The sequence below is a fragment of the Sciurus carolinensis genome, chromosome 16 (genome assembly GCF_902686445.1).
Source record: "Sciurus carolinensis chromosome 16, mSciCar1.2, whole genome shotgun sequence".
Lineage (NCBI taxonomy): Eukaryota > Metazoa > Chordata > Mammalia > Rodentia > Sciuridae > Sciurus > Sciurus carolinensis.
Window position 1 is genome coordinate 27,406,295 of NC_062228.1, and position 23,124 is coordinate 27,429,418.

Here is a 23,124-nt window from a genome sequence, read left to right on the forward strand (position 1 = left end):
TTTTTTTATTTAGAGACAAGATCTAAGTTGCTGATGCTCACCTTGAGCCTGTGATACCCCTGCCTCATTCTCCTGAGAAACTGAGATTACAAACCTATGCCACCACATCCAGCAAAATACTTTCCTTATATCCTTATTCTATAAGATTTTTTTCTATTAGTTTCTACTTATTTTTTACTTCTAAGACATAAACACATTAGCCTAGGCCTCCACACGGTTGTGATCATCAGTCACTCTCTCCACCTGCGTGTCTGTGAAGTGTCCAGGTGCACCAGCACTCACGGACAGCAATGTCTTCTGGAATACCTTCTCAGGGATCCACCTGAGAATTATAGTGAATCCTTTTTTTTTTTTTTTTTTTTAAATAGAAGCACACTAATGATAAAAAGAGTAATAAATACACCAGTAATAATAGTCATTTATTTATCATCAAATATTACATACTGTACTGTACATATGTGCTGTATGCTTTTATACAACTGGTAACACGGGCATGTTTACAGCAGCATCACCAGACGTGAGCAAGGCTTTGCAACGGAAGCCATGGTTTCCCTAGGCGACAGCAATCTGTCATGTCTATGATAATCTAGGGGACCACCATCGTATATGCAATCTGTCCTGAAACATCACCATGTGGTGCCTGACTGTTGAGGAAAGCAGCTTCTTACTCACATCATCAGGGCAGAAAAGCAACCTGCAAATTACCTTCTCCTTGACAGTCCTGTGCACTGTAGACATAGGAACTGACAGCAATGTCAGGGTTAGGGATTCTTTTCCCTTAGACACCCAAATCTGTTTTTGTAGTTTTGTAGTGTTGAAGAGCCTGTTATGTTGACTATAAGCACAATGAGATAAAAGAGAAATAAGCACATTTTCATGTGAGTATTATCTGAGATTTAGATCCAGCTTTCAGAACTGGAAAAGTTGGGTGGCCTTAGATAGCAACGAAAGCCAGGAGTCTCACACCATTTCCAAAGCGTGGCACACAGATGGTCTCACCTACCCAGCACCTTTCCCTGGATCTTGCTTAAGCCCCTGAGTGAAGCTGTTAACTATAACCTTACCCTGCCTGCTCGTGAAAGCACTTCGGAAAGCAAGTGAGTGAAAGTAGTAATAGTACAGATGACCTTTAGGCCCCAGGAACTTAGAAAAGGCAAGCTTCAAAATTAGCCATTAGTACCAAAGTATTTTCAATCCCACTTGAACATCACTACACTGTGGTTAAAAAATTGTGGTCTCTAAAATGGTATGTGTGTAACGGTGGGGCAGCAGGTCTAAGGGAAGACTGGAGGAACGTTGGATTGTGTAGAGGGAATTGAGGGGTGAGGAGAGGGCGTGGGGACGGAAAGATAATGGAATGAGACAAACATCTTACCTTATGTACGTGTATGATTACAGAAACAATGTGACTTTACGTTGTGTACCACCAGAGAAATGAAAAGTTGTACCCCATTTGTGCACAATGAATAAAAAAAAAAAGTAAAAAATAAAATAAAATGGTATGTGTGTAAAATGGTTCATTCACCATGTGGGTGTGGGAATACAATACTAAAACCCTAGATACTTTTATCATTTAAAAAGTAGCATTTGTTTTATAATATAATATTGTTTTAAAACTAATACTACTACATGTATAAAACTTAAATACCCATTTAATAGAAACACAATGAAATGTGTTTTACTGATTGGGATGTGTAAAAAATAGAAACCATCGACCTAAAAGAAAGTGAAACTCATTTTCTTTATTTAACTGCAAACTTTAGAAAGGAATCACTACTCAGGAAATGAAAGAGAAGTGGTTGAGACATAAGGGTCCAATGCTTTTCCTACTAGTTATTAAAACCCACACTAAAAACCATTGCAATAGTAAGAAATAGGTGAAAAAGAAAAGGAAACAGAGGGAAACACTAGAGATGGAGAACAGCATCTTTCATCCACCTGTGCGTGCGCCTGTGTGCGCGTGCGCACACATGATGGAGCCCTCCGGAGCACCTGAGGAGAAAATGTAAAATGGACAGCCTCCTGACATTCCCATGTAGCTTTTACCTCTGATTCTCTTAAAGGAAAAACAGGCAACTAGTTCTATAGTACCTAAATACTGTAGGAAAACGAAAGCCACCTGTGAAGCTAGATTATAATTATACAGAAGCCACAACGTCAAGGTGGGAAGGCAAAGGGTACCTGGAAATAACTACATCTGGCAGTAAGCACCCTGTCCTCTTTACCAGTCAGATGTTTCTTGCAGTTATGTGGTTTTAGGTTGAACCTTTTCCAAGGAAGCAGCACTACACACCTAAGTCCACCTGGTCTGTGAATCACAGTGGAACAGCCCACAGACAGTGGAAAGTATAATGACTCACGCTATCAGAACTCTTAAGACTTAACATGAAATAAGCTTCTGTGATTTTCTAGGCCAGTGTAACTGGGAAGCATGGGCTCTGCAATCACGAGTAAAAAAGAAACACTGATGTATCAAGGACTCTACACTAAGTGAAATAAGCCAATCACAAGAGGACAAATGCTCCATGATTCCTCATCTGAGGGACATGAGTATATTAATAGAGAAAAAGTAGGATGGCAGGGGGTGGAGTAGGGGAGAATGGGGAGCTACTGTTCAATGGTACAGCATTTCAGTTTGGGAAGATGGAAGAGCTTTGGATATGGAAGGTGGTGATGGTTACACAACAGTGTGGATGCACTTAATCCCACTGAGCAGTACAATTAAAAATGGTTAAGTGACTAAAATTGGTTACATAATTTTACAATCAAAATAATGAAAATCACAAGTTAGAAAAAAAATTATTGAAGCAGTCACTGTGGAAATTGAAGAATTCAATGTGAAACAAAATTAAAAACCTTTTTTGAAATTAAAAGATACGTACATAGCTCCAAGCTCAAGGTCTAGGACAAATCATGAGTCCTATTAAAGGAAAAACAGTTCTAAAATGCTAGCAGATGGGCTGGGGATGTGGCTCGGTGGCAGAGCACTTGCCTGGCATGTAAGAGGTCTCAGATTTGAGCCCCAGCACTGCCAAAAACAATCCCCCAAAGAATACCCACTAGCAATCAGGCCACCATGTACCTCTCCTTCATTCTGTGCCTAACTTTCCCAGTATCGATGGTCACTTTTTTGTTTGGCCTTGCCCACTCCTGTTATTCATAATAGACAAATGAAAAGTCCCAGAAACCAGTTCTGTTTGGGAAGGTTTTCTTTTGTTCTAGGCTTCGGTGGTTAATATGCTTGACAAATTTCAGAGTCTCTCTATCTCTGTAGATCAATGCCAAAGAATTGTTTTCTGGATTCACCGTTAGCAGCTGAAATAGGCAAATACAAAGTCACATCAGAACACAGAGCACATTCTCATTACAGTTCACCATGGAATACATGGTTTCCACATCAAGTACCTAAGCTGGGGATAGGGGGCCCTTTGAAAGATCCTTTCCAGGAGATGAACTTTTCTCTGATTGTCAAGGCATTTTCCAAGAAGCTCTATTCCCTAGCACAGACCCAGAAAGAATCTACCTAATGCATTTATACCTAATACACTGAAAGACTTAGGGGAAAGCAGGACAACGTCTTAATTTGGAATTTCTTGGGTTGAATAAATGCTTAGCATCTTTATTGTATGCTGAATATTTGCTTATAGAATTTAGAACCACTGCCGGGCAGGTCAACATGGATTTATCAGCTAAAGACACTGCAGAGGTCATACAGATTAGGTCTACGGAGAATGAAAGTGTTCTCAAGAACTGAAAATGAGTCTGCTATTAGAAACAACTTACCTCTTCATCTTCACCTTTGGCAATGTAGGAGGTAAAGCCACCATATTCTGGCTCCCAGCCTGAGAAGGGGAAAACAACACTCAGAGAGCTCTGGTTAAAAGAGTCACATCACCTGCTGAAAAGTGAGGAGTCTGGGACTTAGCAGTCACCAGCTCAAGACCCTGAAGCCTGAGTTTATCATCCACTTTTCAGGGGTTCCTTTTCCTCTACATGCCTACTTTCCCAAGACAGCCGAACTGGAATGAAGGCCTACTTTGATCAACACTGAATAAGAAAATTAAGAGAGAATTAAATTAAATACAACTGAAGGGCAATTAAATCTGTGAAGCAAGGCAGGGAGCTTTGGAGTAAAATTATGGTACGGTCCATCTCCCCATTCTCTAGTCACAGGTGCAATCTACTTTAACATGGGAGATGGGAAATTCATGACCCCCAACAACCCTTTGAACTGTTAAGATCCTGTGATCTAGGATCTTGGCCACAGTAAATTATCTGAATTTGTTCAGTCAGAGAGGGTCACTCAGGAGAGACTGTCCCTCTAATAAACAGTTCATTGCTTTCCTTCCTCCCTCTTACCTTCACAGCCACAGTAGAAAAGTAAGTCCAAGGCAAATTCTGTCTTGCTGTTGTCATGGATTAAAGTGTAATGACCAGTCTTCCAATGCCTCAGTTCTCCCTGGCATGTGGGGACACTTGATTCTAAGAAAAAAACAAAAGAAGGGCCAGTACATTTTTAAAATAACTCTGATATGTTAGATTGCAAGGCAATGAAAATTATGTATGGTACTAAGAGGAAACCATTCCCATAAACCTTCAGCTGACATACTGCTCCACCAGTTTTTTTTTTTTTTTTTTAATTAAAAAAAAATTTACACAGTACTGGGGATTGAGCCCACAGCCTTGTATATACTAAGCAAGTGCTCTATCATTGCGCTATGCCCCCAGTTCTTTTATTTTTATTTATTCAAAAACCTTTTTTTGGGGCACTGGGAATTGAAACCCAGAGTGCTCTACTACTAGTTATTTTCCCAGTCCTTTTAACAATTTTTTTCAAATTTTGAAATAGGGTCTTGCTAAGTTGCCCAGGCTGGCCTTAAACTTGTGATTCTATTGCCTCAGCCTTCTGAGTAGCTGGGATTCTGGGCATGAGCCACCAATGCTGTGTTTCACCATCCAGTCCTACAAACGACTGTCAGAAATTACAAGGTGATTGAATTTCAATTTCTCTATAATAAGTTTCAGATGGAGTAAAGATTTACATGTTAAATAAATAAGTAAATAAAGCCTGGGTATTATTTTATCTAATCTTGAAGTAGGGAAGAGATTTCTCAGCATGTCACCACAAAAAGCAGAAGCCATGAAAGGTAGAGACGGATCTGATTACTAACACATTTCATAAAGCTTGTGGGCTGGGAATGGAGTTCAGAGGTGTAGTGCTTGCTTGCCTAGTACACAAGAAGAAGCCCTAGGTTCAAGCCCCAGCATGGAGGAAAAAAGTTTAAAACAAGTTGAACAAAACTTAAAAAAGCAAACTATTACAACAGGACAGAAGGTCAATGCTCCTATACATGACATTTTTTCGCAACGTAAGAAAATGACGAAAAGCCCTAATCATAAAAGAAAATCAAATAATAAATACAAGGAAAATTTACAAATATGCCATCAATCAATGAAAGGCATATTCCATTTCACCAACATAATAAGTAGAGTTGAAAAAGAAAACACATAATTAGTTTTCCAGAAAGAAGGAAAGTATCATGCTGGTAAGAGGGCAGATTGATTAAAGTTTGGGGGAGGGCAATTTGCCAGTTGATTTAGCGCTTGTATTTTTTTTTTTTTTTTTTTTTTTTTTTTTGTGGTACTAGGGATTGAATCCAGGGGTGCTCTACCACTGAGGTCCATCTCTAGTCCTTCCTAATTTTTTGAGTCAGGATTTCACTAAGTTACTGAAGCTGTCCTTGAACCTGCAATCCTCCTGCCTCAGTTTCACAAGTCATGCACCACTGCAACCAGCAACTTGTACTTTTAAGAAGCTGTTTTAAGAAATAACAATAGTGAAGAACTGGAAACAATTTACATGCCTACATAGGACTGGTTAATTCGTGTGATGAAATTCCTTGCAGTCATTAAAAATTATATAGCAGTGATTTTCAAAACTTTTAGCTGTGCATTCTTAAAATGAAATACAATGACAGACATGCAGTGCTGGATAGTAGATATTTGTATGCAAAGTTGCTTTGGTTGCGAGAGGTGAGGCCTCCTAATGGGAATGAGCACACCAATTATGTTGCTATAAAGGATGTAACAAGCCAGGTGCACACCTGTGATCACTGACTGGGGAGGCTAAGTCTAGAAGATCTTGAGTTTGAGGCCAACCTCTGCAATTTAGTGAGACCCTCAGCAACTCAGTGAGACCCTTTCTGAAAATAAAAAATAAAAAAGAATGGTGGTGTAGCTCAGTGGTAAAGTGCCCCTATGTTCAATCTCCAGTACCTCCCCAAAAATAAAATAAAGATGTAACGTAAGAAATAGGTTTATGAAATACTATGAGTGAAAAAAGATTATAATATATATGGTATAATCCCATTATACACATCCCCAATACATGTGTATATACCTACAAAGGAAAAAAAGACTGGAACATATTATGAATGTTAACAGTGGCCACCTTTAGGTGATTATTATTTTCAACATTCTGAAATTGACATGTGTTTTATATTTAAAATGCCCTTTGTGTTGGCGATGTAGCCCATCTCGTAGAGTGCCTGCCTTGAATGCTGGAGGCCCGGGTTCGAGTCCCCAGCACTGTCAGATTACGGAAATAAAAAGCCCTTAAAATTATCAGGTTTTACTGGTTTTAGTTATCTGACTAGTCATGCCCTAACTATGCCAAAAATACTGCCATTATATAAAAAGCAATTTTATACCTTTTACTTAAAAACAAACTAGCTTTGTTCAGGTAAACTCTATAAACTGATCTTTCTCATTCATTTTTATATTCCCTACTCAAGTTTTAGCCTAAGGTCCTACATATAGTAGGTGCTCAATAACAAAATAAAGTATCTTTTTGTTGCCCATACAGATTTTCTTCCAAGTTGCAGGTCCCCATAAAAATGAAACCAAAAAGGAACAGAAGAAAAGTTTTGTTGTTGTTGTTATTGTTGTTTTAATCCTTGATGCTTCACTGACATTCACCCAAAATCCTTTTAGGCTTGTATTAGTCAGGGTTCTCTAGAGGAACAGAATCAATAGGATGTATGTTTATAAGAGGGGATTTATTAGAATGGCTTACACAACCAGAAGCTGGATAGTCCAAAAGGGCTGTCTGCAGCTGAAGAGCTGGAAGAACCAGCAGCCCAGAAGCCCCAGAAGAAGAAGGATCAACAGTGCTACCCTAGTCTGAGACCAAAGTTTTTGGAAGCTCCTTGGAGAATCACTGGCAGAGTCTGCTTTGGAAGAATAAAGAAGCGAGAATCCAATATCCTCAGAGATTGAAGTAGCAATCAAGAACCTGTTTCAATCAAGAACCTGTTCAAGAAGAGAGGAGTTTCTATTTGCATCTGCTTCCTTGTTCTTCCAACTTTTATTCCATCCAAGCCACCATCCTATTGGGCGGTACTGCCCACACTTAGGGAGGGTCTCCAGTTCACTATCCCACATGCCAATCATTCCTACACAAATCCTAACAGCAGCTCACCTTTCTTTGCTTCATCTTCTTCTGGCACTGGGTTTGTCTGTTCATTGCTCTGTTGGCTGCTGCTCTTGATGGCTGCCTGATTATTTTCAGGCTCTGAGGAGCTCTGGCTAGTCCCTTCTTCAGTGCTATCAGCAGCACAGCTTGCTTCTTCCTCTTTTTTGTCCTCAATCTCTTCTTCTGAAGGGGCCAAGAAGTGAAGCTTCAGGCCTGTGAAGTTGGAGAGCAGCAAGAACAGAGCCTCGGAGCGAAATAACCCCATACAATCCTTCAGTATATCAGGGAGCTTACTCTCCTCAGCTTTCTCATAAAACCTGAAAAGTAGCAATGGCAAGTTCATCAAGTTCCACTTGTAAAATTACTCATGAAATAAAAGTTGATCATCGGCTTTTTAATCTCTCCCCCTAAACCTTCACAAAGCATACTAAAACAAAGTTATTACAATGGCGACATTTTGTTAAGGTCTGGATGTCCCTAACAAAATGGATACTCCTTGGAACAAAAGGTTGTTAGAGCAAAGGTCCTATTGTTGGAAATGAGCTGTGCAGACAAAAAAAAAAAAAAGAGTAGGTGCTCAATGCAGATGCAAATATCCCAGAGGATGGGTTCTACCTTTTGTTAGGGGGACCACGGCTACTCCATTCCACATCTCCTTTCTCCAAGGCCTCACAGACCTTTGCAAATTTCTCTGTCTGGAAAATAAGTAAGAAAGCAGTAGTTAGCAGTTCTTCCTGTGATCCTGCACTAGTCTGGCAGGTGTCACAGGTCTGCAGAACATTGGTCTGGTGTATTCCTAAGGGGTCCATCTGAATCACCTTTTTCACACAAGATCCCCTACTACTGTGGTAAAGACAGGGCCAAAACTGAATAAATTGTCATTTGTTTTAGCTAAACAACTAGAGTGCCAATTTGGGCCATTTCCCATATCTATGTCAAATTCCTAGATTTATAAAATGAAGATCATAATACAGGCTCAGCTATTGCCTCATTCAATAAGCTTTCTAAATTTTAAAAAAACAAGTACAATAAAAAAGTTCATTAATATACTAAAATATCCATAAAAAACTTTAAATTTCTTTGTTTAATGCAATTTCCCAGGGAATCCTATCAGCTTTAAACATATAAAAGATAAAGGACAGCATGGTTTAAGTAAGCTCAATTAAATAGGGTTAAACAAGTTTATTTACTATAATTCTTCTCAAATTCCATAATATTCTAAAGTCATCTATTAGAATCTGACAGAGAGAGAAGGAAGAGAGAGAGACAGAGGCAGAGAGAGAGAATTGAGAGAAAGCTATGTGCAAGAGAATGTAAAATCCTTCTTCCCCTTGTCATGGAGGAGAAGCTCCTTTGGGAAGTACAGCTCCATAGGACCCATGTCAACTGTGAAGCACCTTATCAACACATTATCTCATGGGCCCTCACAATAACTCTGCAAGAAATGCAAGACAGGTATTATCCCAGTATAATTAAAGATAAAGTAGATATACAGACAGATTTAGTGATTTGCTCAGGTTAGTAAAACTAGAACCAGGACATGATTATAGTTTTCTAACTTCAGATCTCCTTCCACTATTAGGAGCTGCTAATGTTGTTGAACATTCATTGTTGAACATTCATTAGTAAGTGTTTATCAACTATAATTAGTAATCTGTTATCAAAATAATAATAAGCACCACATTCATCAACTGAATAGAAAGGCAACTAGATACAACTCCTTTTCAGGGCAGAAGTTTTTTGTGCGTCTGGACCATTAAGGTTAGGGAACTGGGGAGATTCAACCTACTAGACCTACGACTGATACCAACGTTCAACATCACTGTTTTGGTATTTTGTCTATTTACCCATTCAAGTAAGACTGTATACCAAACAAGATACACAAAACAGGGCTGAGTGCAGTGGTATATGCCTATAATCCCAACTACTTGGGAGGCCGAGGCAGAAGGATCACAAATTTGAGGCCAGCCTGGGCAACTTAGCAATATCTTGTCTCAAGATCAAAAAAGGGCTAGGGATGTAGCTCAGTGGCTGACCTACTTTAAGAAACTCCTTCAGGAGAATTTCAGACCGTTCTTCAAATTCTTCTTGAATCTGAGCTTGGTAATCCATGTCAAGGTATGTAGGGTTGATCCACTCGTATAAAATTTCATGCTTTCAGAGAAGTCACAGGTGCAAAAGATGAGTTAATTATTCCTGCAGCATTTGTTTTCACATTATTTCACATTAGTAAGATACATGCAAATCTTCATTTTATAAGTTTCTCCTATTAAACAGTGAGGCACAGTGGCACACACATGCAATCCCAGCTACTTAGGAGGCTAAGGCAGGAGGATCCCAAGTTCAAAGCCAACTTGGGCAAATTAGTGAGACACTGTCTGAAAATTAAGTTCAAAGGGCTGGGGATATAGTTCAGTGATAAGACTGCTTGCCTAGCATGTACAATGCCCTGGGTTCAACCCACCACACTATAGGCACACATGCACACATATACACGCTATTTTAAAAAAGTGGAAGCGGCGAGCCTAAAACCTAGTTTCAAAATCAGGAAGAGCTCATTTTAAAATCAGAAAGACCAATCATATACTATAGCTTCAAGATTAGAATTCCAATAATTTATCCTTACGTCTTGTGGGATGTGAGGGTTTCGAGGAATGAGTGGTTCAAAGTAGTTGGGAGGCCTGGTCAATGAAGGGCCATGAAACCAGCCACTTATAGACAAACGCGACTTTTCTTCAGAGAGAACTTCAGACACCTGAAAGGAAAAGACCAGCAGCACATCAGGGCAAAGGATGAGGAAAGAGGGCACCAGCTAAGGCATATTCATCTGAGGATCCTTCAAGCTAGGTACTGAAACAACCTGGTCAGATATTAAGTCCAACAGGAAGCTGTCACATTTAGATAACAGGTGATGAAAAAGCATGATCCTTAGTACTCTATGTAGTTTGTGGCTTACAATCTTTACCTGGTGAAAGGATACTGGAGACACTTCAAAGAAAACCAGTTTGTTCCATGAAGGGATAAGAGACTTGACAATCTGCTTCGGCTGAAAGTGTTCTGCACCAGGAGAGAACACATCCACAAAGGTGGTTCATTATCATCAACCATCCCCAGGCTGCCTCGTCCTCAAATTTCTAAAAGTAGGTACGTTTATAAATCTTTCAGATTCTGAAAGATTACCCCCTCCATCTGTTTCACTCATGCTTGCTAGTTCTGCTATGTGACATGTATTCTTACTGCATCACCCATCTGCTATTGATAAGGGCTGGGGGAGGTTCTAAAAATTTCCTGGTGTCAACCTATGGTGATGATCATTCAAAAAAAATCCCTGATGTCCTATCACATCGACCAGCCACAGGTGGCTGTGTGTGCTTTCTATCCTTCCACAGTATCAGAAGCAGGATCTATTTCTCACCTTAAATTAATTCTAATTTACTTTCAGAGTAATGATCATTTTAAGTATAATTTCAAGAGGAGGTTGTCAGGGCTGGCATTAATTCCTCCTGAGGCAGTCACTGTAATGAATGGCTTCCATGCCCTTTAGGGAAGACACACATTGTATGTAAGAATGCTGGTGCTGAATCAACTGGGTTCAATTTAGAAGTGGTCACTGGTAGTGATGAGCAAGTACTTATCTTACCATCAATATTGTACAGGTCCAGGGTGCCCCCCAAGCTCCTGTCCCAGGAAGGAACGAGGTACAGAATGAAGGCAATCCGACGCCCCTCCAACTCATCATCATGGCAGAGAAGGGCATCTGCAATAGTTGAATGCACACTTCAGATCCCTGTAGACAATGAGTGGCTGCCATTTTACTATGTATTGACTATCAGTCCATCTGACATTCATCTTTAATGCTAGCTGCAGTTTTAAATGCCCTCTGCCTTTAAAATGATATTTCTTCCCTTTTGTAAGTATAAAAATAAAACTGACAGTATAGAAACTCTAAACACTGAAAAGTGCACACACAGTATTTTTATATGTATTCTTCCAGTATTTTTCTTACATGTGTGCAATTTACTTTTTTTAAAAAAATGGTATCCTACAGTGGTTGTGTGTGGCCTACATTTTTTATTACATGGCAAGAATTTTTCCACGTCAACACATACATCTGATATCACTTCTAATGGCTGCACATATTCTACATAGATTAGGTTTACCTTCTTCCACTTTTTTCTTTTTTTTTAGATGTTATGGACCTTTGTTTTATTATTTTTTTTATGTGGTGCTGAGAATCGAACCCAGTGCCTCACACATGATAGGCAAGTGCTCTACCACTGAGCCACAACCCCAGGTCCTCTTCTTCCACTTTTAATTGGTTTCCTATTTGTTAATTAAGCTGTTTCTTCTTCTTGGCTATTATGAAGAACGCTTTAATAAATACTATATGAGGGCTAGGGTCGTGGCTCAGTGGTAGAGTGCTTGCCTAGTATGTGTGGGGCACTGGGTTCAACTCTCACCACCACATATGAATAAAGGTCTGTCAACACCTAAAAGAATTTAAAAAAACTATATACAGATCTTTTGGTACTAGTTCCCATTAACTCCTTAATCTAAATTTGCCATTTGATGGGCTTTTAGTGTTAGCGAGGTAGGTATCTATGTGGGATGAGAAGGGAAGAAAAGGCTTCAGGGGATGAGATCATATAAACAGGAAGTGATTGTTCCAATAAATAAATAAATTGAAGATAATGAGAACCTGGCTTCTCACTGTGTAAGAAAGGAATTATAAATATGGGAAAGAAGAAATCTAGAAGGAACCCTGGGATGTTCCACTGAAACTGGAGGAATCAATGTGAATTCAGTCTCCTCTATCTATATGGACACATAAGTATAGAAAGACATACAAATGTAAATAAATGTACATGTATACATCCATGTGTGTCCTGATATGCATACATATATGGGCTACCTCTCTGCAATGAAAGGGATTGGGAACAATGCACCATAGTGGCAAGGACACCTAGAGTCCAGATCTTGATTTTTAAGTATCATTCTTCAGTAAAAGGAACCAAGGCTCTTTGGAAGAATGGTTGACCCTAGGTTGTTTTAGGACCTGGGCATCAGTAATATTAGCATGGAAAATCTTGCTTTGCAGAAAGTAAGAAATGAAAGAATGAAGGGGACTAAGGAAAGGAGATGGAAGTCAGTCTGAAGATAATTTCCTTGATCAAGGATGATATAAGCATCAACACAATAACAGTATTTGATAATAACCCATTACATAATCCATACCAATATAAATAAGTAAACCATTAAAAATAGGGAGAAAGATTTTCTTTACAGTAAAATGACAACTATAAACACAGAAGAAATGATTGTATCATAAAATCAACATCTGGCAACCTTCACAGCACTAATTTAGCAAGACACTACTAAAAGAGTGAATCAAAGTTTGGTGAGAAAAGAGATAATAACCTAATCTTAAAGTATCTCTCCTCAAAATATACACTGTTAAAGAGAAAAAGAACTGTGGACAAACCTATTCTTAAGAAACCTTGGGGCTGGGGATATAGCTCAGTTGGTACAGTGCTAGCCTCACAAGGACAAGGCCCTGGGTTCAATCCCCAATACCCCCCCTCCCAAAAAAAGAAACTTTAATCAAGTAATCAAAGTTAATATCACTAATAATGTGACACTCAGAAACTGTGTACTACCATAGGATGCAGTAAGAACACAGCATTAATAATATTCCTGCTTAAGCTGTACGGACTGAATTCAATACTGAATCCAATCCTGAGAAAACTTCAGACAAATCCGAACTGAGGAAAGTGTTAGCAAAATAACTCATCTGTAAATCTTCAAAAGCTTCAAGATTTGGAAAGTCCAGGAAAGACTGAGAACTTCTGTTTTAGACTGATAGAGCCTAAAAAGACACAACAAGGAAGTACAATGTGCAACCCTTGACTGGATTCTTTTGCTATCAAGGAACAAATGATGAAATGTGAACGGGGCCTGTGGATTAGATGGGAACAATGTACAAATGTTCATTTCCTGATTTTGATGATTTATTACTATCAGGTCGGAGAACATACTTGTTAAAGGAATTACTAAGTATTCAGGGGTTATGGACCATTATGACTATGACCTACTTTCAAGTAAAACAAGAAAAAAATTATTTGAACTGTGCTTGCCATTTTTCTTTAATTTCAAAATTACCCGAAAATAAAAAGGAAGGGCTGGGAATACGGCTCAGTTAGTAGAGTGCTTGCTTTGCAAGCACAAGGCCCTGGGTTCAATCCCTAGCACCACAAAAAAAAAAAAAAAAAAAAGGAAAAAATATTAATATCAATGGCCAAGTGGAGTGGCACACACTGGTAATACTATCTACTTGGAAGGCCAAGGCAGGAGGATCATAAAGTTTAAGGCCAGCACGGGCAACATAGCAAAACCCTATCTCAAAATGAAAAGGGCTGGGGCTATAGCTCAGTTGCAGAGCACTTGCTTAGCATATGTGAGGTCCTGTGTTTAATTCCTAGTACCATAAAAAAAAAATTAATTAATTAATAAAATAATGGTATATGACCTGGCTTTTCATATGTATTACTAAGTTAAAATAAAAAAAAAAAAGAAAATACCATTAAAAGCTAAACTTGTATTCAAAAGTACATTTATGTGCCCTCAAAGAGAACTGGAAGAATGCACCTCAAACTGGTGACAATGAACAGAAGAGGGGGCAGGGAGGTGACAGGGACTATCATGGCATTCACCTTTTACTTTGAAAATAAAGAGGAGAAAGAGCACTGAGGGAGACGGTTGTTTCTTAGGAAGTCTAAGAACAGAATTTATACTATTACCTTTGAATTTCATTATACTGCCTGCAAGGTTTGTGTGTATGTGCATTATGAGTACTTTTTTTCCTGAAAATATGGTCAATAGCTTTCATATTTCCAAAGAGAACAGCCGCCTTACCCTCTCCAACATGGTGGCTATTTCTGTATGTGGGCCAGGTCCTTATTCAGGAAGATCCTGATGTTATACAGGGATATTTTAGGTTAGTACTCTGCTATCCTTCCATCAAGGTGGAATTAAAGCCTTTAAATCTTACAGACATCAGGACTTTATCTTCCTTACCAGTAAATTCATATTTAGCACAGGACATGTCAATAGTTGATTCCAGGTCAATTTTAGAAATGTCAGAAAGCCAGGTCCGAAAATCTTCAAACAGAAGTTTTCTAGAAGTATAAACAAAAATAACTTGTTATGCCAGAGTGTGGACTTGAAGTGGATCCATGCCACAACTCCTTTCCTGGAGGTCAGATTTTAAAGAGATCCATTCTTATTTCGCTGAAGACATTCTGAGAAATATTTCTCAGTTTAAACTTGTATACTTTAATATTCCCAGAGAAATAAATGTAAATCTCTACCTACTATAGCATATTTTTGCTCTAAAGTCTCATTTCTTTCTCCCCAAAATTTCCTCCTCTTAAATTTAAAGTATGTCCTTCCACGGCAGCACTTTGACCTTTGTCATGTCAACTTAGCACTGTTCCATTCTAATTACTGATTTTCAGACATGTTTTTCAGCAGTAAAATGAAAAACTCAACTGTTTTTCTTTTTTTTACACCACACCTGGTCTCAACTGTTTTTCTTCATACATTTTACTGCCAACACCAAACACGATTGGTTTTCTCCCCATACTGACTGATTCTCTGAAACCAGCTGGGTGACCTACAATTCAGTTCAATTCTGATACTATCTATAAGAGGTTAGCACAGGTTAAGGACTGAGTCCCACAGGACTGCCACCCAACTTCAGATACCAACTGCAAGTGCCTGTAGCTAGCTATAAATCAGAGGTCCCTACAACTCTCCTCAATGTCGATCATTTGCTACAGTTTACTTACTGTATTACTAATTAATTATAAAGCATGCAACTCAGAATAGCCAGATGGAAGCGATCCATAGAGCAAAGGACTGGGGAAGGAGCAGAAAGTTCCACGTCTTCCCCAGGATACTACCTTTGCAGCACCTCCATGTTTTTAGTACTGAAACCCCTTCAAGTTGGGAAATTTTGTGAAGACTTTGCTGATTAACACAACAAACTGCCACCCCTTCTTCCCTTCAAGAAGGGAGGGATGATTAGGCTGAAAGTTTCAATTGCCCAATCACACAGTTGGCTTCCTTGATAATTAGTTCCTCCCCAGCTTTTGGGCTTTTCAAAGGTCACCTTATCAACATAAACTCAAATATGGTTGAAAGGGATTTGTTAAAAAAAAAAAAAAAAAAGAAGCTCCATTAGAAGCTTGGTGCCTGGAATGGGGACTAAGATCAAATATATACTTCCTATCATACACAAGGCCTGTGGTTCAGTCCCCAGTACCAAATATATATATATATACACACACACACACACAATTTGTGTATATAAATATATATATATACAATATACATATACACAGACATATATACATATATAATTTCCTGTAATAATAGCAATATCACAAACACTAATACTAGCACCACCATTTAATGAACACTTGGGTACTACTGTTGTAGATCATGACTTTAAATCAAATGAACAATGAGTACTACACTAACTATACAATAATAAATAAAAGTTCTTCATTGAAGTTCTGATGCTAACAGGATACCAATATAAGATGGTGCACACTTTCATTTACTGGCTAAATTGGTTCTCTAAAGAAATCTCTTTAATACAATTTATAACTCATTTGGCCAATTGGCTGTGAAATTATGTTAATTTTAATGAGTTAAAAACATTTTTTGAAAAAGTTTTTAGTTGGACACAATACCTTTATTTTATTTATTTATTTTTATGTGGTGCTGAGGGGGGAACCCAGTGCTTCACACGTGCTAGGCAAGCACTCTACCTGTGAGCCACAACCCCAGCCCAAAAACATTTTAAAAGGATTTACATTAGTTTGAATAGGCATATAAAGATACTTGATTAATATTTTTTGGATTATCCTAGTTCAAATGCACAAATGTTCATAACTAAATATCAAGTCTCCAGGTAGATATTTAGATAAGATTTCATTATTAAATACCATTTTATATTATATATTACTTAAACAAAATATTCTATATAATATTGTGCTTGGTTAGTTCAGTCACAAGTGTTCTGTAAATTTTAATGTACCTACATTATAAAAAATGGGCAGGTCAAGATTGCAAGCTGCTGAACTGTGATTCAGGCAATTTGTGTGATAAACATTTCTGCAAAGTCTTGATACTTTAAACAATTAAAATCATTAAAGCTTTAAAACTTTTTTTTTTTACTGATAACATACATTTCCACAAATTTATTCCATAAAAGGCTTTTCTACTCTATGATTTGTCATGGGGACATATTTACGTCATGGTCACCATTAGCATTTGTCAATAGTACTGATGAGAGAAGTCCTAGAACTCAAATGGGAAATGGAAAGATCAACTCTTAGTAATGATCAAAGAATTCTGGCTCTCACACTCTTTGGCTGTTAACCTTTAGGTATGGAATGTAACTCAGTCTCAGTTTAAATAATTACCAGACAGGTGCTATGAACTAATGAGATGAGACAGTCTCTCTTTGGGTGGAAAAAAAGTCTACACAAATATGAAACATTGTGTTTCAGTTAAGATTTAGAAGAAACAGGCTGGGCATGATGATGTACATCTGTGATCCAGGGAGCCAGGAGGCTGAAGCAGAAACATCACACTTGAGGTCAAGCCTCAGCAATTGAGCAAGACCCTGTCTCAAAATAAAAAAACAGGGCTGTGGATGTAGCTCAGTGAGAGCACCCTTGGGTTCAATTCCCAGTACTGCAAAAGAGGGGAAAAAAAAAAAAAAGATTCAGAAGAAATAACCTATATAGGTTGGCACTATATTTGAAAGTGTTTCAGAGTAGAGGAGAAAAAATAGTTCATACCAGACAGATCATAAACAGCTATCCCAAAGCAACATGTGCTTGATATAGGAAAAAATCCTACAAAACAAAACAAAACAAAACAAAACAAAGCCAAAAACCTATTTAAAAAAATCTAGTTGGGTACCATGGTACATGCCATTAATCCCAGTAAATCCGGAGGCTGACGCAGGAGGATCGCAAGATCAAGGCCAGTCTCAGCAATTTAGAAAGACCCTGTCTCAAACAACGAACAATAAAAAAGGTCTGGGGATATAGCTCAGGGGTAAAGTACTAGTCCAAAAAAACATAATCTCACTAGTTAAACACTCCATTCTTCTCTTAAGTCTGTACACGTGGATATCCAAGTATGTGTGTGCATCTTTTTAAAAAATACAAGACTCCAATATATATATATATATATATATTTTTTTTTTTTTTTTTTTTTTTTTTTTCCTCTTGACACAAGTGTATTCAGCTGGGTGGAGTGGTACATGCCTATAATTCCAGCTCCTCAAAAGACTGACGTAGAAGAATTGTACATTCAAGGTCAGCCTAGGCAGCTCAGGAAGATCCTATCTCGAAATAAAAAGACAAATGGGACCAAGGATGCAGCTCAATGGTAGAGCACCCCTGGGTTCAAGCCCTAGTATGCCAAGGAAAAAAAAGTGTATTTCTGTGAATCTAAGATGCCTTTGATTTTAAGAAGTATTATTTTATATATCCCTAAGAAAACATGTTGCCAATTAAACTAGGACAAAACAGTGATTATGTGAGACACTGGATCTCAGAGATGTTAAAATGTAAAAAAATAAATAAACACACACACATTCTTATATCTGTATAAGATATGTTTTGTACCTTTATCTCTGCAAGTAAACTACTTAAATCTGAGTTTTTACTAAATAATATAAATAATCTTATATGTAGTCTTTGAGCATATCCTTAATTATTCTGCAATAAATTCTTATAAATAGAATTACTCTACAAAAAGATCTGAATACTTTTAAAGGTTTTAATACAACTTTCCAAATCATCTTCTAAAAAAAGATTGCAGCAGTGTACAAAGGTATCTACACTGTCAACAATGGGGTTTTGTTTTCGGTATTTCCCAATCTACAGTGTGGAAAAATGGTATCTCCAGTTACTAACAAAGTTAAACATTTTATCATTAAGAATTTGGGCCTTGGGCTCAATGGTGGAATGTTTTTCTAGCATATAGAAAGCCCTGGGCTTGATCCCCAGTGGCCCTCCCACCCCTTTGTGCATGCCCAAGAATTTGGGCTTAAGAATCATAGGCTTGAGTTTGTATTCTAGCTCTGTTTTAGCTGGGAAGCCTTGAAGAAGTTGTTTAATTACTCAGTCTGTTTCCTCCTGTACAAAATGGGATAATAATGTAAACAAAGATTATCCAACACAACATTTAAAGCACTTACTACTCTGCCTCACACATAATTGGCACCCAACAAACATGATTATTTGTTTACCTTACTGCTGAGATATGAGGCTCTTTTCTCTTCTTCAAATCATCAGACTTGATCATGAAAGAAGAAAACAAGGATTTCTTTGTTATTAGACACAAAGAGAAGAGCAGTTTAGTGAGGATCTGGCAGCAGAGCATTGTGGCTAAGAGCCTGGACTCGGAAACCAGACTGCCTAGGCTTGGCAACATGGCCCTTCCATCTGGCAGTTCTAACTTGGGCAAGTTACTTTGGCCTGTCTGTATCTCATTCATTCAATAAACAAGTAGTTATCATAGAGAAGTTCATATGTTTGTTGAGGTAGACAGACAAGGTAAATAAAGGGCACATCTTTGGTATAAAGGTGGGAAAGAGGAGTGGGGAGTGCTGAATGAGGAAAGGTTTGAGATTATAAATAAGGGGACCAGGGTAGGCTTTAGTAAGGTAAAGCAAGATGTTGCAAGGATACTGTGGATTAAAACAGAGTGAGAGGGGAGCAGTAGTAGATGAGGCAAAAAACGTAATGGGGGCCTTGGAGCCAATTTATGTCATTTGGTTTTTATTCAAAGAAATGAGAAACCACTGGAGTTTTAAAGCAAAGAAGTAACATGATTCCACTCACATTATTCATTTTTAGGTAAAATTCACATAAAACTTACCATCTTAACCATTTGAAAGTGTGTAAATGAAATGGTTTCAGGATATGTATTAATGATGTGGAGTAACCATCAATCAAGGTCCAGAATTTAACAATCAAAAATGAAATCTTATACCTGTCTCTGTAGATATATTTTCCTATTCTGGATATCACATGTAAGAGGAATTTGTCTGGCTTCTTTTAGTAAAATGTTTTCAAGGTTCAACCATGTTGCAGCAGTGGATCCCTTTTTATAGTTGATTAATATTCCATGGAATGAACAAACTACTGTTTATCCATTCATCAGTTGATGATCATCTGAGTTTTTTCCACTTTTCGGCTATTATAAATAATGCTGCTTATGAACATCTGTGAACAAGTTTTTGTGAACATATATTTTTCAATCTCTTGGGCCAGTTTACATTTCAAAAGAACACAACAGCTGATATGTATAAGTAAATGAGGTAGAAGGCCAGTTAACAGATTAATAGAAAGATCCTGGTAAGAGACAAAGAAGTTGGATCAGGGTTGGCTACTTGCAGTGCAAGTGGTAAGAAGTGTTTTTTCTTCTGAATATATTTTGATGGTAAAGACAGAAAAACTTCCCTGATGGAATGGAAATGAAGGGTGAGAAAGGAATCAAAGATGACTCATTTTTGGTTTTAACTACTAAAAAGATCAAACTGTGGATCAACTGAGATGGGGAAATGGAGATGTAGGCAGAGAAGATCAGAAGTTCGGTTTTGGACAGAAGTATGAGGCCTTATAAAGGAAGACAACTGGTTTTTCATTAATCTGAGTAATCTTACTGTAGAAAAAAAGTTTAATTTTCATTAGATTTTCTGATTTAAGAGTCTCATCATTCATGTATTAATCCTGGTTAATTCAATCATATGTACGAGGTCCAAAAACAGATTGAGGTGGGGCAGAATACTGCCAGCTGACTGACTAGACAGTTCTAGTGTAAAATAATAAAAACAACAGAAACCCATTATTTACTCTTATCCCAGATAAAATCAAAAGGAATTTGCAAAGAAAACAAAGTTATTCTTCATCTTTCTCATCTGTTTTTTGAACACTTGGGCCCTGATGACATTGAGGCTTTCTAAAGGATATCCAACAGTGAAATATTCCCTGTACTGAAAGATATCTCCCAAACTGGGGAAACCAATGGCATATTTCTATACTAGTCTGGGCTGTAACTTCTAAGAGTAGAAAAAACATTCTTGATTTTGAGAATTCTTTTCTGCCAAATTAAATTGCCCACCAAAAAAGGAATGGATTTAACTGGACAGAGAATAATGCAGGGTATACTGCAACACATAAAGCACACCTAAAACAAAGACATGAACGCAAAATCTTAAATGGTTATTAACTTTTAATGTACAACTCCCTTTACTATACCAATCCCAAGTATATAATTCATGCTTTTGCTTATAATGAACTTACTGGCATATGTATTTATACTGGCATGTATTTAGACTATTCTTGACTCTGTCAAGATCTGTCAATATCTCTGTCACTATCACCCCTATTATTTTAGACTAAAATGTTTTACACAGAGGCAATGTCAAAATCTCCACTATGATTATAGCACCTGACACACAGGTATTAACACTAAGTAAGACTATGTTAAATAAAGGAAAGCCTTTAATGACAGGAAGGTAAGGACTGCTCCCCACTCCACCCCTATCAAGGCAAACCCAATCTAACTTCAAGTCTTAAAGGTATTGAATGATTTTACAGATAATACATTTCTGAGGTGGAAGAGCTAATGTGAGCAAAGAATAAATACCTGCTGGAACTTATATAAATCATTATACTTTTCATGGAAGTCCAAGTTCAAAAGTTCCTTCTGAAGCCCTTCCAAGAAGTCTTGATTTTGGATGAAGTTTGGTATCACACAGTGTAGAAAGGGGTCCATGTCCATGGCAATGGCTTCTGTTGGAAGGAAAATATTTTCCATGGCTTTCTTCTCTTTTGTATTTTTGACCCCCAAGTAACACAGCAGGGAGAATATAAAAGGGGTTGGGTCATGAATTTTTAGGGGACCTGATTCTTAATATCTAAAATGGGGGATGGAGGGAAGAATTGTAAGCTCTGTCCTTTCTTTTCTTCCTTCCTTTCTTTTTTTTGGGCGCCAGGAATTAAATCCAGGGGTGCTTAACCACTGAGGCACATCCCAGCCCTTTTTTAGTTTTTACTTTGAGAGAGGGTCTCCCTAAGTTGCTGAGGTTGGTCCCAAACTTTCAATCCTCCTTCCTCAGCCTCCCAGATAGCTGGGATTACAGGTCTGTGCCACTATGCCTGTCTCAATGATACTTTTTAAAGACAATGCTTAAAATACTAGTCCTTAAGATAAGCATAGGTGATGTCATTAAATCAAAGTTCCTGCTTTTTAAAAATTTAGTTTTTCAGTATAATGATTATTGAACATATTTTAGATTCCTGATTCTCTCCCCCAAAATCTAAAATTACAATAGAACAATGAGAGCAACACTGGCTGGTAATTTCTCTTCAATCCTGCCATCTCTTTCCCCAAGTTACTGTGGTAGGAAGTTACTTTCTTAAAACCAATCAGTTCAGGCATAACTTCTGATTTCTTGATTTCTATTCCAACATCGTACCCACTATCTCTGGCAGGTTAGATGACTGTTCCTCTAACCCTAACCACCACCACCTCCTCCTACAGGTGCCTGGCTCGGTGGGGCTGTTCATGCATTATTATCTCATTTAACCTCCACATGTCTGAGGATCCCGATCTTACAGATGAGGGAATTGCGAAGTCTGTCAGTGTCCAAACCCTGGACTTTAAATACTAAGCTATCATTTTCTTCTCAGGATCCCAACTCGTCACAACAAGTGAGCTCAGGTGTCCCCTCTCTGGCAGCTCACAGCACATGCTCTGGCTAAATTATCAAGGGACGATCGAGCACAGCCCTTGCAGGAAACATCACGGAAGCCACTAGAACATCTGTCCACATGTTTACTGGTCCTTAGTCGGGGAAACATTTATGATGCGAGCATGCATTGGTCTATTATTGCCATTCGACATCTTTCCGAAATAAATACTATTAATAAATACTATTCATTACTATTATAAAGAAATACTATTAATCGCGAAGAAGAAGAAGAAGAAGAAGAAGAAGAAGAAGAAGAAGAAGAAAAGAAAGAAAGAAAGAAAGGAACTAAAGCTTAAAAAAGATCCACTACCCAACGACGCACCATCAATGAGGCTCCTAACTCGGAAATCTCGGATTCCAGAACTCAACTATCAATTGGCGTGTCTACTTCCCGACACTCTCCGGCCTACGATTTTTCTTTTCAGATTCTCACTTCACACTACATTTAAAATGAAAGTAGCAGCAGCTGAGGCAGGAGGGTCGGAGGTGACCGAAGTCCTCCGCATACCTCTTTCCGGGTGGCCCGGCACCTTTACAGAGGCTTCCGGACCCCTGCGCGGCGATTCCCCCCGCACAGAACCCGGTTACCGTGACTGAACGGCGTCCTACGGCTCCAGGCCTCAGCCACCTGCTTCTTCAAGGTTTCCTCGGTGACAGCGTCGGAAAACTCTGCTATCACCTCCTTCTTTCCCTTCTTCCCCACCCGAGCCGGGCCGGACTCCGCGGGCCGCTTTCCATTCATCTCAAACGGCTTAAGAACCACGCCACATCGATGAAGTAGCTACTTCGTTCCGGAAACTAC

The 23,124-nt window shown here is 38.3% G+C and overlaps 1 protein-coding gene across 4 annotated transcripts; it reads right to left on the reverse strand.

Moving 5' to 3' along the window:
- Positions 1–404: 404 nt before the first annotated feature.
- On the reverse strand, positions 405–23,109 carry Ogfod1 (2-oxoglutarate and iron dependent oxygenase domain containing 1). Of its 4 annotated transcripts, none has more exons than XM_047527881.1 (13): positions 22,911–23,109; positions 21,215–21,360; positions 18,810–18,856; positions 14,549–14,649; positions 11,115–11,231; positions 10,440–10,531; positions 10,101–10,229; positions 9,515–9,628; positions 8,090–8,169; positions 7,481–7,791; positions 4,360–4,482; positions 3,784–3,842; positions 405–3,315 (listed from the first exon to the last, which is right to left on the reverse strand). In XM_047527881.1, the coding sequence occupies exons 1-13, from the start codon at positions 23,062–23,064 to the stop codon at positions 3,154–3,156; spliced, it is 1,635 nt and encodes a 544-aa protein (XP_047383837.1). In that variant the 5' UTR covers positions 23,065–23,109; the 3' UTR covers positions 405–3,153. The 4 variants fall into 4 exon arrangements, with proteins under 4 accessions (XP_047383837.1, XP_047383839.1, XP_047383838.1 ...); XM_047527883.1 differs by lacking the exon at positions 22,911–23,109 and adding an exon at positions 22,645–22,824; XM_047527882.1 differs by lacking the exon at positions 9,515–9,628.
- Between the last annotated feature and the right edge of the window lie 15 nt (positions 23,110–23,124).